Consider the following 17,549-nt stretch of genomic DNA (forward strand, 5'->3'; position numbering starts at 1 on the left):
TTTTTGGACTTGAACATGCAAACTCTACAAAGTTCAGCAAGTTCAAATGCAGAACATTTTTACTCTTCTTGTGAGGTACTAACACTACACTACCTTTCTGGACAGTTATACTAACCAAATGATGTACTATTCAGTATTTGAGAAGCCCTGTTCCTAATATGGACCCAAACAAAAACTTAATAGAGGTTAAGAAGAAAGCTTTAACCCCTGTTTTTTTGCCCGATGACTCACATGGCCGCACTGGCGAGCTGCTCTTTGCTGAGGTTGAGGGGGTGATTGGTGACGGAGATGCCGTACTGGCGCGGGTCCTGTCCCGCTGGCAGATTTCCTCTCAGGATGCCGTTGTTGGCCACGCTAAAGAAGGACGCCACGGCGTGCCGCAGCTGGTTGTAGAACCACACCTGCAGTAGAACAGACAATTGGTACAGAGAACAGCATGTAGAGGGGTTTGCATTTGCTTCCCATGTCTCCTAGCAACTACATCAGGTAAGACTCGTGGACAAATAATAGGAAAAATAAAATAAAACAGGCAGGTTATGAAGGGAGAGATAACCGAGAGATGACGTGGAGAAGTGAAGATTCAATTCTAATCTTTACTTTTTTTAAAACTGTGGAACAGGTCAGTGATGAAGGATGTGCCCTCTTAATTCTGAGGTGGCTTTCTTTGGAAAAGGGAGAAATTAACTACCCAGTGAGGTAGTGAATAAAAGATCAGGGCAGAATCTGTCTGCTGGGTGTGTTTTAGCATCAACGTGACACCAACAAAAGTACCAGAAAGCAAACACAGTGTGAACACTTTAGCGTAACAGAAGAAAGGGCAAATATCACCACTGTAAAGAGTTGTCTGTGTCATTTACGGATTTACTACTATCCGGATCTCATTAGCGGGGCGTCAATTAATGCTTCTTATCCAAGCTGCTGATGTGGCTCGCTTTATGCACGAGGTGCACTTCAGATGTGGAGCCTGGCGCAGCAGGTTGTGGCATTAGTGCACGGTAACGTGCAGAGTTCCTTGTGTGAAACTCTAGAAGCGTGAGTAAAAAGACAAAAAACGGCTTTTTATTCTTTCAGTCAATAAAAAGAGCAAAACAAAAAGGTCCCAAAGGGATGTGAGTCATAATCTCTGGGCTGACTATCATGAGCTCTGCTACAGCCTCCTAATGCAGCGAGTATAGTGCTGTGCAAGTGTTTTTAGCCACCCATCATTTCTTTATATTTTCATAGAAAATTGGAACATTTAGCAGGAAATTTATTGAAATGTGAAAACACACATTGAAAGTCAGTATCTGGCATGACTGCCTTTATTCTTTGACACAGTCTGAACTCTCTGAGGCAGCTTTCTTGTCATTTCTTGAAGTAATCTTCAGGAATAGATCTCCGGGCTTCTTGAAGCACATCCAAAGCTCTTCTTTGGATGTTGGCAGGTCTGCTTTTACGGCATTAGCACTGTGTGTGTGTGGGATCATGCTATTGTCAAGCCATTTCCAATCAACGACAGATGGTCATTTCCAGATGGTGTTGCATTGCGGATCAAATCTGATGGTACTTTCATATTTCCATCGATTTTGACTAGATCCCCAACATCACTGATTAAAATGCATCCCAAATCATGACAGAGCCTCCACCGTGTTTTACAGATGGCTGTAGACACTCACTGTTTTATCTCTGTATCACTGACTTTCAGCGCAGATCTTGTAAAAGTTGTTTGTTTTTTTGCAATTTCTTTCATATATTGGACTAAAGAAATTGAAAGAATATGTTTGTTTGTTTTACAGGCTTCTAGTAAAACAGTATATAAAGTCACAACACTGATTCCTTCCTTCAGTTAGGTGCATTTTTGATGCTTGAATGATTCATAGGTCAGTGTTAAGTGGCTTAAACCAATAATGGTCAGATAAGACTGGACTTACAGTGAGTGAAAAAGCAGCCAATGTCTAAAAAGAAAAAACCTTCAAAAAGTTGGGAGGACTATTGTTTTAAGAGAACTATAAGAAAGAATTATGGGGTGGCTCAAGACTTTTGCACAGTACTGTAAGTCTCTAGAATAAAGTGGTTACCTCTCACCGGCCTGTCAGTGCATCACAGGGCACCTTGTGTACGACTCTGGCATCTGAACTCAGTAGTCTAATAAGCACATTGATGAGACAGTGTTGGTCCTTCAGATCTTTGTGCAGCACGCGTGCACAGTGAGATGTACGGTACATTATTGCTACTGATGCACATTCCCAACGCTATTTCCTGTCCTGTATTTCTGAGCGTGCCTTCTGTTTCTACTGTAAGTGATTCCCTGAGTTTGAGGCTGCTTGTAGAAGAAAAAGAATGGATGAAAGAGAGTTGGAGTGAGAGGGAGAGCTCCCTGTTGATAGTGCAGCGCTAATTAAGAGTGGATGGTGTTTGAGTGTCAGCCCAACATAGCACCGCATCACAGAGGAGGACGTGGAGAAATCTGAAAGTGTGCGCGCGCACACACACACACACACACACACACACACACACACACACACGTACGTTTCTTTCTGTCTGCTTGCTGCTGTGTTCTCCTTTCTTCTTCTTGTATCTCACAAGAGGAGATCGACAAAAATAGATATTATTTTCTGTTTTGTTTTTTTTGTTTTTTGTTTTTTTCCTCCCATCCAGCAGTTTCTGAAAGGTCTACAGCTAAAATACCATTTGATGTATGCAAGATAACAGATCGTAAGCTAAGCCTGTCTGCTAAATACATGAGGGTGATAGAGCGAAAAATATGTAAGATATGATGGCAAGCCACATTTCCACTTCTGAAACTACTTTAAGCATCAAAGTGCTTCTGGGGGAGAAGCAAATTTTCTTCCCTCAGAATGAGAAATATAAGTGTGAGAAACTTTTATAGGACAGCTTCGGCAGTATTTCAGCATTAAACACAAATGTACTCAACTCGCAGAGCGCGCTTACTTACTTCAAGACTCCTTTTTAATTCATTACCAGATGGAAAATGGAAACACAAATTCATTTATCGCCGCTTGGAAAGCTCAAGTTTGGGTTAGCAGGTTTTTTTGTGGGTTTTTTTATGTTTAGCACAGCAGAACAGAAAGGCTTCAGAATAGCAACAAGTGATCACATTTTTTTCTTTAGTTTAGTTAGAGACTAAATCACCAGGATGTAGCTGCTAAATTATTTATAGCACTGTCTGCTTTTGATTTAAATTCAGTTATACAGGTCTTAACTCACAATGAGGCTCATTATGCAGTTAAAGCATCACAATTCTATATCAAGCATTTGGCTTGAGTGAGATAGATGAGTTGGTGGCCTTGTGTTTGGGTATTCGCTGCCTCTGTAGCCTGTTTTTGCACCGCACGAGGCTGATTTCACCTCTGCGGTCGCTAAACATTCATCCCGTGTTCGGTGTAATGTACATTCACAACAATACCTTGACGTTGTCCCTGGTTCCCAGGTTCTTGAGCAGCGTCTCAGCGCTTTGGTAGAGCTGATCAGTCACGTTATCCTAATGAAGAGGAAAACAAGAAATAAGAAATGAGTTGGGAGACTTAATTGGACACACTCGGAAGACCACCGCTGCTCTTTGAAATGCAAAAACATGAGGGAGAAGGGAGAGAGAGACATGAGAATCAGGATTTCCAGGGAGCCTTTTGGGGGTGTGCTGAACCATTTATTTTCCTCCGACTTGAGGGGTGGCGGTGGAGGGGGTGGGGTTAAGGTTGGGGGTGTCCCCTTGTTATTCTTGTTACTTTTTTTCCCCCCCTCTTTTCGACATTACTGCTTTATTAAATTATGTAAAATAATTGTAAAAGATGGCAGGGGGTGGGCATGACACAAAGATTCACAGTTCACGCAAGCAGCCTACATACCAAATGAACCAATCGGCTTTAAGGGGGTGGGAGAGGGTTTAGTCGCAAATAAAACACAAGCACAGGGATGATTTTCAGAGTGTCAGCCGGGCTTTGTGGTGAGGTGATGAAAATGGGAGGGAGGGAGAGCGATGGTAGCCCGGACAGGTTGCATTAAAATCTCCTCTGCTGCACTCATGTTTCATGTGAAATGAGCCTTGGGATGAGGGCTCGAGATGACAGGCGTGCCATTCCCAAAGTGTCGTGTTGATACCATGCTGTTCGGCCCCGGCCATAAGACTACTGAGCACATTACATGTGTGATATAAATGCAAATGGACCTCCTGTTGGACTTCTGCCTTCAACAGAGGGGCTGTGGAAGAGGAGGGGCAGCGAACGTGGCACGGAGTGAGGAGGAGAGGTTTACGGAGGCAAAGTGAAGGTGACAACTGGAGAGCGAGGGGCGGGGCGGCGGGGAAAAATAAGAGGAGAAAAATCAAGAAAGACATCCCGAGAATGCAGGAAGGTGCTCAGGTGTGAGTGGCTGTCTGCAGCGAAACAGAGAGAGTGGGGGGGGGGGGGAGAGAGAAAAGAGATCTCTCCAGCCGCTCGGCTCAGACGGTTACCCGAGGACAACGGGCCGAGGAGATCATACTGTGCCTCTTTCTTTTTTTTTCCTCTCTGTTCAAAACTCATCCAATTGTTTAGCACCTTGTGGCTGGCTTTAGAAACATCTGGAAACATCTGCGCCTAAACACAGTGTTTACACATCATTTCAGCAATGCACCCTGAAATAAGAGGAGAGCGCTAAATAACATCCCCCTCTGTTCCAGGTCATTACTTATTCGTACTCGAGGCGGAGAACAAGTCTTCTGCTTTCGTCCTAAAGCAGCAGCACGGGCGACCTCTGCCCGTGTTTCCTGTTTTCCCTTCACTCGGGTTTGAGTTGTGCCAAGTGGCTCCAAATAGGAAGCCGTCCTGAGGATTAGCCGTCGCTGAGGACGGGATGAGAAGTGTGCCTGCCAGCGGCTGGCCGCGTCTAATCCTTGACAAACTCTCCCCCGCTCAAGGACAATGACAAGGCTGGTTTGGCCAGAGGACCCCATCGGTGCAGTGGCTCACGACGCGGCAATAAAGCCACTCGAGTGTGCGGCGACTTTTTCCAAAATCGGCCCGCGTAGTTCAGCGGTCAAACGGCCTGTGTGGCAAGTGTGTTAATATGTGTGTGTTCCAGGAATCTGCCGGGGAGAAGTTTACAGTTTATTAAATTAAGGGGCTTGTTCCTGTGAATAATTTAAATAATAAAAATGGGTTACGCAAGCATTTCGGGGAGCTGCGTATCATTAACGCTATCTACATGAAACAGTGGCTCCTCTGAGGCGGGGGGAGGGTGGGGGTTCTTAATTATACACTTCCCACCGCACAGCCTCTCTTGTTCTTTCCATTCCCACCGCCTCCTGCTTCTCAGAGCTCCATTTTCTACCTGCTAGACATAGAAAATGCAATGAAACAGAAATTTCAAAGCCCACTTCCCAGTTGGCGCAGGTGGCTGCGAGTGCAAAAACACGTTACTTCCAGTTAAGAGTCTCACGTCGCAACGCCTGCAGAGCAGCAGCAGGGGCAGCAGAAGAGAAGCAGACATTTCCCAAGGACAGTGTAGCACTTTAATAACAAGGAATGCAGAGCTGGGACGGCTAATGCCCGGCCATTAGAGTTACATCATCGCTGCTGCACAAATTAAAGTCACATTAGCGTCGAGGTTCTGGGGAGAGAAGAGGAGAGAGCCTCGGTGAGGGATGAGACCGGAGACCCCCGGGGGCAAAGCGACGGTGTAGTTTGAACGTCCAAAATTTAAAATGTTAACGACAGACTCTGAGGGAGCGAGACAGAGGGAGAGGCACGGGGAGGTGACAAGTGAGTGGGCATGAATTTTAAGAAAACACTACACATTCCTAAGAGTTTGAATCCTGATGCAGGCACTGAGCAGACTGAATGGAAGAAGTTAAAGAATACAGAAAAGAAAACCCTGAAACTGAATGAACTTCATTAATAAGAAGGTTAAGTAATGCGGTATGGGGAGCGGATTTGCCGGATTGTGCGATCTTGTGCACAAGATTTTTCGATTTATTCACAGCGGCGCTCAGACAATAGCAGCTTGTTGCCATGGACACTCAACAAAATGGATCTGAAGGAATTAAACCTCCTCCTTCCTTTTGAATTCGCTCAATTGTTCGAGAAATCAGCGGAGTCCAAAAGTCCACCGCGAGTGACATCACCGGTATCCAAGATACAAAGCTGTCTGAATAAAGAACTCAACGCTCCAATTAGGAGCGGCGCAGTCAAAATAAAAGCGGCGAGCCGCAGCCTTGACAGGAGGGAGAGCAGCCTCTTCACTCACAAAACTGCTACAAACATTTAGCGCTGGGTCGTAACACGACGCTGATGATGGCTTGCAGTTTATTTATTTGTCATTTCTATAGATGAATGAGCACCGAAGCAATGTTTATACAAAGACGGCTGTGGCACTTTTTACACTGATAAAGGTTCAAGGAGAACCTGGAAGCAGTGTTGGGAGTAGCTTTGAAGCGTTTTAGTTATAAATCAACCTGCGGGACATGTTAAATATCCTGATTATGACAGTAGATTAAAAAGTAGAAATTTAGAAGAATCTGTCGTGACTTCAGCGGCAATCGGTTTATGTTGAATGTAATAAAACTTGTTTTGAATCAAGCGAAACACAACTAGGATGAAAATGTTCTTTATTAGACGGTAAATAAACACGCTCATATCCTAATTAGCTACCTTACATTTAAATTAAGGCCTAATCAGTAGTAGTGCACTACCTAGAACAATGTGAGATCCAATTATATGATTATATACTTTATTAGAAATTTAAATGGTGCACTTGAAGGAAACATATTTAAAGGGTCTTTTGTTAACACAGCTGTACTTTATAAGAGGGTCAGTTATTGCTTATAACAAGAAAACTGCACTGTGAACTCAAGTCAGCATGCAACAGGTCACACAGTTTTAATGCACAATAATAACAAATGTATCCACGTTTGCACTTGTTAGTTACTGGGTATTTCATTTAGTCATATATTGCAAGCTTTATTGGGAATTAAAATCACTTTGCTGTTTGGGATGTGTGGTGCTATGTCTGTGTTGACGCTGCTGTGGAGCTTGAATAAAGTCAATTTCTGTGTGAGGTGTAGTAGACTAGTGTTTTTATGGTGCTTTTTACAAGTTTGTCTAAATTGATACAAAGTAGGCCACAGCTTGTTGCGCCTCATTAATGTACTACTAAATAAAGTGTGATAGTACAGTTAGAATGTGCTTATATTATATTATAATGTTATGTTATATTATTATATGAGGATTTTCAAAGGCTTCTAGGTACAATGTCTGTGGTAAAGCGTCCGATGCTGCAGACACTTGGTTTCAAAATACAGAATGTTAACAGGAGTCAGCATGGGGGGGGTCTGCCTGGAAGATTTCATGGCAATGCCTGTAATATTTGGGTGGATAACTGACTCTAGAGCAAAGTTGCAGACCAGACTCACGTGACCTTGAGCCATGCCTGTAATGCTCTTACAAAGGATAAACAAATAGTGCAACAAATTTCCTCTTTTTCAAAGACATTTCAGGTATCATCACACTGCTGATCTGAGGCTGGTCTTTTCTTGCTGCCATCATTTTTATGTACAGTATGTGGTGCAGGAACAGAAAGATGGAAAAAAAAAAAAACGAATTTCAAGGTTTTGTGTGTCTTTGTAGATGCCCATGGGATATTTTCCAACAGTACAACTTCTGGCCTTGCACTACATTGTACTACTTTTCTACACCATAAAAGAAATTCAAATAATCCAGTGACTTTGTGAATGCCAATATTTATCACATACCTGAGCTGAACTGAATAGGCCTTTTAGATCTCTGAATGTATCCGTGATTGCTGCCTCCGTCACACGAACTTGAGAGTTGATTGCTCCGACGGAGATCCCTCCGTACCTGCAGTGTCAGGAAAGTAATCAGAAATGCACGCACACACACTCTCTCTCTCTTTAAAGGCATCTACTTTCATGCCTGTGCAAATAAATCAACAAATCAGCTAAGACCTCATGTGCAGTTATCATGGTAATCACACATGAATTAACTCACACACATATAGGGAAGCCTCAGCACATCCCCCCCCCCAACAGCATGATCACACACACACTGTAATTACTACATGCGGTTTTTTCACCCTGAGCTTTCACAACACTATTTCTGTCTCGCTTTTTTTTTAGGTCCTCATTATATCAGGGGCATAGGAGAAATGTGAAACACTATTATTACTCTGCTCGTGTCACAAGTTATTGCCTAAGAAACATTCATTAGACATACGGGCTTAATACGATCCAATAAAACAGACAATCGCATCGCTGCTTATAACATTTGTATTAGTTTGGTATAGACGCCTTCATCTGAGCGCAGCGGTGGTGATAGACAGGAAGTGAGGGTAAGGCTGGAGGGTCCACTCAGCCGACAGTGAAATCGGGGACGATTCGGTTGCTCGGTTTGCATCCTTACTATTAAGGCTACAGAGGCGCCCCGGAAAATGACTACGTGAAATTACTTTTAAGTGAAACCTTTTCGAGGTCAGCTTGTGATATAACATTGTGATGATGGGACCTGCGGCTGTGGCTCCCCCTCAGAGTCACGCCAATGCTGCTTGCTCATTAGCATGTTACAGGCCATATTAAAGCACTCCAAGCTGCGTTCACAACTATTTTTTTCAAGTTCACCGAAGTTTATATGATAAATATTGGTATCAATTCCAATGTGGAATCTGGAAATGAGCCACTATCTCCAACAAATTAAAGGCAAATCGACCGCTTAGATCAGGGATGTCAAACTCATTTTACATCGTTGGCTGGATGAGTGTAAACGGCCTGTCAGTGTAAAGAAGTTTAACTCGCATTTATCTAAATATCTAAAGAAGTAGAAACAATAAAGAAGTGCAATTTTAAGAGTTTGTCAACGTGATAAAGAAATGCTGCTGTAGCAAAGGAAAGACATTTGTCAGTGTGACTCTTTGGACTTAAATTCTAAGAAATCTAAGCTTTTCAACTGTGGGACCATTTGGGAAAAAAGCAGATTTCAACAGTAAATCGTAAATTGTAACTATAATTTATTTATTATAATTGCTTACTCAATTAGTTTGGTGTATATGAATGGCCCTAAGGGAGCTCTTTACCAGCAGGAAAACCCTATGAAAACACAGTAAAAAGTCTATAAAAAGTTCCAAATTCATGCCCTACATCACATTTCCCAAAGCTGTCCAGTGGGCCGGATTGGAATCTTTGCCGGCTAGATTCTGGCCCCCAGGCCTTGTGTTTCACACCCCTGCCTTAGAAGCTCCATCTGGACTCTGTCCATCAGTTTTTTCTCTGCCCTGAAGGAAGAGCTTTTTTATCAGCTTTCCAAAATTGCAGATGAAAATGATGCTTCAATTTATCGCTTTTTCCAGGCTCACAGCAAGTTGACAATTTCAATACACCCCTCACGTTTACACCCCTGGGCACACACACACGTGGATGTGCATTCTTGCGCTCGCGCCGCATATGCTAGACCAGGGGTCAGCAACCTTTAACACCCAAAGAGCCACTTGGACCCGGTTTCCACGCAAAAGAAAACACTGGGAGCCGCAAATACTTTTTAAAATCTAAAATGAAGATAACACTGTATATATTGTTTTTTTACCTTTATGCTTTGTGTGAACAACTAAAGTAAGTAAGTAAAGTTTATTTATTAAGCGCTTTTCACAGACAGACATCACAAAGCGCTGTACACAAATATTAAAATAAACGATACAATCAATAGAAATTATACACAGTTTAACAGATCAAATGTAAATAATGTAAAGATTATAAAATATGTAGATCAACAAAAAGCTTGTTTGAACAGAAACGTTTTTAACTGCTTTTTAAAAGAATCCACAGAGCAACTAAGGTGTGTTGCTTATGAAATCCATGAAGTGCTACAGAGAAAATTACATTTTATTTATGTAATTAACACATTTTGAACTCTTAAAGAAATATAACAAAAGGAAAGACACGCAGCTGAACTAAAATGATCCAGCAAACAAAAACTGTTGTGAGCCGCCACTCTTATATCGCCTTTGGGCTTTTGGAGCCTTGACCTGACTTTTAAAAAGTAATTAGAAAAAAGCACTATGCTGCTGAAAAATGAAAAATATACATTTGCAAAATTCTGCCTAAATATGTATTTTACCTGGTTAATGTGTGTGGCGGGGCGTGGTCTGCAGCGCCGCTGCAGGGGAGGCGGACGCACCTGAGCGGCACCCGCAATCACGCCTCGCCGCCTTAACGTCTGTGCCGTCTATGCTGTTGTGTTGTCGGGCTGTGAGCAGAAAAGCTACAGCCGGCTGTCTGCGTACAGCAACCGTGTGTGAAAAGTGGTCGATAAAGAGATGCTGAAAAGCAGCGGGTCTGCCGTGGTACGAAGTCACTTTCATCTTCACGCAGGACTGTAAGCTGTCGTCTGTGAGGCGTGAGCGGTGTTTGTTTTTAACATAGTTCACGGTGGGGAACAGCTGCCGACATAATGTGGATCCGAAGATCCATAATTGGCCTACCTGGGGTCGAAAGTCTCGATATATGCACGGCGTTTCGGCGAGTACACCGGCTTCTGCTAGTGCGACGCTTATTTTGCGCGATGAAAAAAAAAAAAAGAAATAATTTTGTTTTTATATTTCAAAATCACAATAATCTTCCAATTTAGAACTACAAGTTAAAAAAAGAACTAAACACAAATAAAAGACACTTCAGCTAATTACTTCTAATTTATTCTCCCAAACCACCTGGAGCCGCAAAATAAAGACTAAAGAGCCGCATGCGGCTCCGGAGCCGCAGGTTGCCGACCCCTGTGCTATACATATACAGCACGAGCACACACTGCACAGAGGAAATACGTGTACATGTCCAACACGCTCTGGAATCGTGATGAAACAGGGCTGAGCAAACACACCAGCCTAACGCTTACAATTAATCATTCCTCTCACTGACAGTTTGCTCTTTATGGTTTCTGTCATGGTCCTGGGCCATGTGGGCCCAGTATTCTTAGTTTTCATGTATTTTTGTATTTTGTTCTTTATTTAGGCCATGCTTCCTGGGTTGATCTGTTACGTTGTTCCTTATGTGTTTTCCCTTCGTGACTCTTACCCCCTGTGTGCCCCTCTGTGTATTTATGAGCCCTCGTCTCTCTTTGTGTTTTATTCTATGTTTTCCCCAGCCCGTTATGTCTGCGTTCTCCCCGTGCTCTCTCTCCTCCTGTTTGAACCTCTGTGTACTTCCTGTTTTACTTTGCCCATCTCCCATCAGTGTTACGTTCACTCCTGCCGTGTCTTGTTATGATTATCAGTGTCACCTGTGTTCCCCGTGTGCATCCACTTCCCCTGATCATCCCTCATGTGTATTTAGTCTCTGTGTTTCATACAGTCTGTGTCGCGTCGTCTGTGTTCCCACCCCCTGTGTTCCGTATTTCCAGCCATAGCCTTTCCATAGTTTGTCCAGTTTAGGTTTCTGTTGAGCTACTACTCATATGCTGCCTTCACTCTGTTTTGTTCCTTTCATCAGCCATAATAAAAGGCTCGCTTTTGTTTAAATCCACTCCTGCATCCTCGCTTGTGTTCGCACCTGGGTCCACCATACACATTCCCGCATGGTCTGCCTCCGCAGACCGTGACAGTACGACGCGACCATGCCGGACCCAGCGACACACGAGAGGAAGATCATCCAGACGGTGGAGGCGCTTTGTACTAAATGGCTGCAGTGTTCCGGAGTGGAGGAACGGGAGGAGTTGGCCCGCCAAGTGGGAGTATGCGTGTCTGTATTTCCCTGGTTATGGGAGGCACTACACCCACTGATCGTTGACTTTCTCGTCACCACTCTCCAACTCCGTCCGCAGCCCGGTGTGCGTGCGCCTTCGCCAGAGCCATGCTGTTGCGATGTTACCCCGCGGCCTCATGAGCCGGTAGCGGTCAGAGTCGGAACAGTGAGGCTCACCACCGACACACCATTGGCTCACACTTCATCAGCTTCCGCATCTTCGCCACCGCCTGCCTGCACGGAGATGCCCGAGGCTGTTGACTTCGGTGAGGAGGAGCGACAGCAGGTGTTGCGGGCGTATCGGGAGGACGAGCTACGCTGGAAGCCCTGGCTTATCTCCGAGGAGGAGCTTCCGCCAGCCGCCCCGCCTCGGACCGGCCGCCCATCCTCGCCGCCTCGATCGGACTACTCTTCTCCCGCTTCTTATCTGGCGCGGATGTGGTCGGAAGACGAGGAGCCGGTCGCCACAGAAATCCAAGTTACGTCCGCGTCCACTTCAAGACGGAAGCGGCGTTCTCGTCGCCGTCGCTCATCGCTACGGCATGTCTCGCCCTCAACTGAGCGACACGAGGAGGCTGTGGAGGTGATGAATTTCGACCTCGAGGAGCGGCAGCGCGCCGCATGCGCGCAACTGGAGGAGGAGCTACGGGGGAAGCCAGGGCTCGCTCCTCACTACGGTGAGATTTTCCGCGGGACACGCCTGGCCTTTGGGGGCCCCTGGAGTTGCCAGGAGCTCCCGCCTGATGCTCCGCCAACCCTCGCCTCCTCAGCCTCTGCGACGCCGCAAGAGGCTCCACTTTCCACGTTAACGGGGCTCACGGCCAAGAGGAAACGGCGCTCGCGTCGCCACCGCATCGCGCGACGACCGGAGGTGAGTGAGTGCAACCTGTCATCACCAGCCTCCATTGAAGCCGTAGAAGATGAATTAGACTCAGAATTACAGAGCCACGGGTCAAAGTTAACACAGACACATAGTGTGGAAATGGCTGACTCTGGTACTGTGAATGGTGTGGTCTGTTCGTCTGGCTTCCACGAACAGGGAGTAAGACCCACTCAGACTGTGAGTTCCAACACTGGGGAGTCACAGCCGGTGTTCTTGTCACCGCCACCCGAACAGGTGTTTAACTGTCCAGCCTCTAAGCTGACCGGGGAATCCCCTGTTTCGTGTGTTTCTGTTTGTGAAAATAAAATCACTGTTTTGGAATTAGCCAGTGCTAACTTCAGGCTGAGTAATGCTCTGCTAACCAAGTCACAGCCAAGTGAATTTGTTTCAGAGAGGATCTTGGACAGGCCTAGTGATCTTGTAGGGGCCCCTGACACTACACTTGGATTGAAAGAGAGTTCCACAGGCCATGATGTTGCTTGTGTGGGGGGTGGGGTGGAAGTGTTTTCTTCTGTGTCATCTAATGTGCCTGAGGTTCCATCTAAGACTGAGTTACCTGTTGCTAATGCCTCCCTTCCCGAGCCCGCTCCGCTCACCAACGAGCTACTTAAAGTAGGCCCCTGTGCTTCCTTAGCACATAAGGATTGTTTAAAGGAGGGTCATGACGTAAAGTGTAAGAGTACTGAGTGTGAGATGATGTGTAATCCTGTTTTGCATGCTGCTCCTATTCCCAATGAACTGAAAACTGAGAACGCTGATCATGAACTCACGTTGGAACTTAAAGATGACGACATAGAGTCAAATCAGGGTAACATGAGCTGTGTAACATCACCCGTCTCAGCTAGGAATGCTAGCACAGCATTAGCCGTACCCATTTCACCATACACACTACATAACACCCTTGAGTTACAGTCCACCTCGCGCATGGTTCCTAGTCGCTATAACACTTACCGCCATCATGCTAGTCAGTTCTCATCGCCCAGATTCATTCCTGAACATTTCATGTTTGCCCAGGAGTTTATCCGCGAAGGCTTAAGTCGTGTTTTTCTGGGGAATGTTGTAGTCCTTGTTTTCCCTGTGGCTGACCCGGCTTATCTGGGCCGTCAAGCTCTGTCATTGCTCGAGACTGAAGGGAGGAATATTGAAGCAGGACTTTCTGTTTTAGAGCCTGTTATGTCAGCCTACATAAGTCTTGAAGTGAATGAGCTGGTCTTTGCCTCAGGACATCTGACATCTGTTTGCTTCTGGACTGTTAACTGTAAGATGTCAGGTGAACGCGTCCAGCCTCATGTCTCGTCCGCTGGAGGGTCCGAGGGGCCCGTTCAGCCTCATGTCTCGTCCGCTGGAGGGTCCGAGGGGCCCGTTCAGCCTCCTGTCTCGTCTGCTGGAGGGTCCGAGGGGAGCGTTCAGCCTCCTGTCTCGTCCGCTGGAGGGTCCGAGGAGCCCATCCGGCCTCATGCCACGTCTGCTGGGGGGCCCAAGCCGCCCGTCCAGCACCATGCCACGTCTGCTGGGGGGCCCGAGCCGCCCATCCAGCCACCTTCTGCTTCTGCTCCTCCTGCTGCAGCTCCAGCCTGTGCCTCGTCTGCTGCAGCTCCAGCCTGTGCCTCGTCTGCTGCAGCTCCAGCCTGTGCCTCGTCTGGCCCAGCCTCAGAGTCTTCGTCCTCGTCTGGCCCAGCCTCAGAGTCTTCGTCCTCGTCTGGCCCAGCCTCAGAGTCTTCGTCCTCGTCTGGCCCAGCTTCAACTTTGGCTTCTGCTCCTCCTGGTCCAGCTTCAGCCTGTGCTTCGCCTGGTCCAGCTTCAGCCTGTGCTTCGCCTGGTCCAGCTTCATCCGAGTCTTTATCCTCGCCTGGTCCAGCCTCAGCCTCTGCAGCGACGCCTGGTCCGGCCCCCGCATCGCCATCGTCTGGTCCTGCCTCGTCTGGTCCTGCCTCCGCATCGCCATCGTCTGGTCCTGCCTCGTCTGGTCCTGCCTCGACTGGTCCTGTGCCCACCAGGCCATGGCCAGCACGCCTGAGACTGGAGAGCCGCCGCTGCCTTCCGCGCGGTCGGCCCCCTGAACTGCTCCGTCGTCTCCTTCGCCGCCGCCGCTGCCGCTGCCTTCCGCGCGGTCGGCCCCCTGAACTGCTCCGTCGTCTCCTTCGCCGCCGCTGCCTTCCGCACGGCCGGCCTCCGGACCAGCTCTGTCACCTGTGCCACCCGCCTGGTCGGCCCCCCGACCGTGTGACCCGTGAACTCTTGTGCCTGTGGGCTCTGGGTCGGCCCCCTGAACCTTATTTGGACTATAGTCATGTGCTCCTGTGTTTTCTGTTGTTTGTTTTTGTTTCCCGTTCTGGTCCCTCCGTCCTGGTCCCCCGCCTCCCGCCCTGGGTGGGTTGTTTTCTGTTTTTGTTTTGTTTCTCGGGTTTGGGCTGTCGGGAGCCAGCCCTTTAGGGGGGGGGGTGATGTCATGGTCCTGGGCCATGTGGGCCCAGTATTCTTAGTTTTCATGTATTTTTGTATTTTGTTCTTTATTTAGGCCATGCTTCCTGGGTTGATCTGTTACGTTGTTCCTTATGTGTTTTCCCTTCGTGACTCTTACCCCCTGTGTGCCCCCTCTGTGTATTTATGAGCCCTCGTCTCTCTTTATTCTATGTTTTCCCCAGCCCGTTATGTCTGCGTTCTCCCCGTGCTCTCTCTCCTCCTGTTTGAACCTCTGTGTACTTCCTGTTTTACTTTGCCCATCTCCCATCAGTGTTACGTTCACTCCTGCCGTGTCTTGTTATGATTATCAGTGTCACCTGTGTTCCCCGTGTGCATCCACTTCCCCTGATCATCCCTCATGTGTATTTAGTCTCTGTGTTTCATACAGTCTGTGTCGCGTCGTCTGTGTTCCCACCCCCTGTGTTCCGTATTTCCAGCCATAGCCTTTCCATAGTTTGTCCAGTTTAGGTTTCTGTTGAGCTACTACTCATATGCTGCCTTCACTCTGTTTTGTTCCTTTCATCAGCCATAATAAAAGGCTCGCTTTTGTTTAAATCCACTCCTGCATCCTCGCTTGTGTTCGCACCTGGGTCCACCATACACATTCCCGCACGGTCTGCCTCCGCAGACCGTGACAGTTTCACGCACTGAGATGACAGGTTAAGGGAAGTGCATCACAGAGCGGCCAGGCAGGATTTGCTCGAACACGATAACTGCATAACGACGAGGATGGGAACGACAGCACGACGTGCAGGACCTTTTGCTCATGTTACCGTTGCTGATCTTCTAAAGATAGACACACCGCCATTCACAACAGCAAACACAGTTATAAACGTTACCTTGTTTTACCAGACTTCTCAAAAGTCTTGACCAGGAAGTCCGTCATATTCCGTCCGGTTAAATTCAGCAAGGTGTCTGTCGTGTTCTGTATCCTCTGTGAAAAAAACAAAAAAAAAACAAACAGTTGAATTGAAGCATTTTTTAAAAACTATTGGTTTGTTATTTGGGTCAAAATAGTGTTTTCTGGACCACTTGGTGGCACCAAAAACAAGACCGACTCAGATTTATCACCTCATAAATATGTTATTGGTACCTCCCCGTACCAATAACATACTGGTTGGTTCGGGGAGGTGCTAGCAAACAGATATATTAAGAGACGTGTTTCTGGCCAGCTGACGAATGTAGCTGCAATAGCCACTCTCCTTTCGACCCTGCTAATAGAAGCTGCTTGCTGATTTGCTGCTGTTTCTGCTGGACAGCTGGGGTGATCGGAGGCCTTTATTTTCACTGAAGGCAACGGCCTCCTGCTGCTAAAAATGAGATTCATCAGAACGACACGTTAAAGCTGCAGACCATAAAAGCAAAGCGATGAGCTGAAAATGCCCCATGGAACTACTCGGTAATAATCGTCCGCGGGTTTGTCAGCACCACTGACACTCTGTGCATTGTACTGAGTCAGGCGATCCATCGTTAATATAGAAACATGGCTTCGAGCAGCTTTGAGTTTAAGATGCAGAAGACCTTTCCCAAACACTGTGTAGCTTTAATAATGCAGAGATATCCTAAAGGCAATGTTTGTTGATGCAGGCTCATGCAAAACAGGTGCAGTGGCTTTTATTTTATTTACTGTCTGAAAGGATATAAAAGCACTTTGCTTTGCCCGCGTGCCGTGGAGCATCCTGAGTGGAAAGGCTGACCACAGACAGACAGGCAGACTCCGGCTGACCCGCCCCAGAAAAAACTCATCCATTAAAAAACCCCAACAAAGCTAGAGAGCGTTCTGCATGTGGTATCTATCCACTCCACCGTGGAGCACATTCCCCCCAACTCTTATCATAATAGTCAATTAAGCCTAGCTATGGGAAACCTGGCTGAAATCTACACCCCTGCCAAAGCTGGGGAAAGCTGTTTCTAATGTCAAAGGACCCTAATTAGATACCCTTCTGTGGATAAATGGGTACATTCAAACAACCAATTAAGCGAGGGTGCGACACATTGCTATGAATACACTCCACCTTGTGCAGAGTGATGCACACACACACACACACACACACAAAACGACCCCAAGCTGCTTTAGCCCTGCTTATTTAAAGAGCTAACACTGCTAATTAGTAGAGTGATCCTTGATAAAGTGCAATTGAGACCCCTGGACTGAAATGCAGTTTACCAACGCCACCCACCCCAGCTACACTGGTTATCTGCCCTTGTGTACAAACAGGTTGATGTGTGAGCTTTGGGCAAACATAGTATGTACCTCTAATACATATTACACTCATTCTTTCTCACTTGTATTATATGTCAGATTACTTTAGAGCAGCGGTCCCCAACCTTTTTTGCGCCACGGACCGGTTTGTGCCCGACAATATTTTCACGGACCGGCCTTTAAGGTGTCGCGGATGAATACAACAAAATAAAACCAGTACCGGTACCGAAAAAAAATAAGATTTATTCATAACACACGTGAAAAGACCCAGGAAAACTGAGTTAACG

General features: G+C 46.5%; 1 protein-coding gene across 2 annotated transcripts in view; it reads right to left on the minus strand.

Annotated features, from left to right (window-relative positions):
• Positions 1-17,549, minus strand: part of LOC147335857 (phospholipid-transporting ATPase ABCA1) — a 187,524-nt gene that overhangs the window by 60,031 nt on the left and 109,944 nt on the right. For both annotated transcript variants that reach the window (XM_086282904.1, XM_086282910.1), the window contains exons 33-36: positions 15,899-15,993; positions 7,727-7,832; positions 3,407-3,481; positions 232-401 (exon numbers count right to left, since the gene is read on the minus strand). In XM_086282904.1, the coding sequence (XP_086139030.1) occupies positions 232-401; positions 3,407-3,481; positions 7,727-7,832; positions 15,899-15,993 (446 nt within the window). The remainder of the gene's footprint in view (positions 1-231; positions 402-3,406; positions 3,482-7,726; positions 7,833-15,898; positions 15,994-17,549) is intronic.

This window comes from Aulonocara sp. 'chitande type north' Nkhata Bay, linkage group LG3 (genome assembly GCF_057382095.1).
Source record: "Aulonocara sp. 'chitande type north' Nkhata Bay isolate Kocher_YH1m ecotype deep benthic linkage group LG3, A_spYH_male_GT1.1, whole genome shotgun sequence".
Lineage (NCBI taxonomy): Eukaryota > Metazoa > Chordata > Actinopteri > Cichliformes > Cichlidae > Aulonocara > Aulonocara sp. 'chitande type north' Nkhata Bay.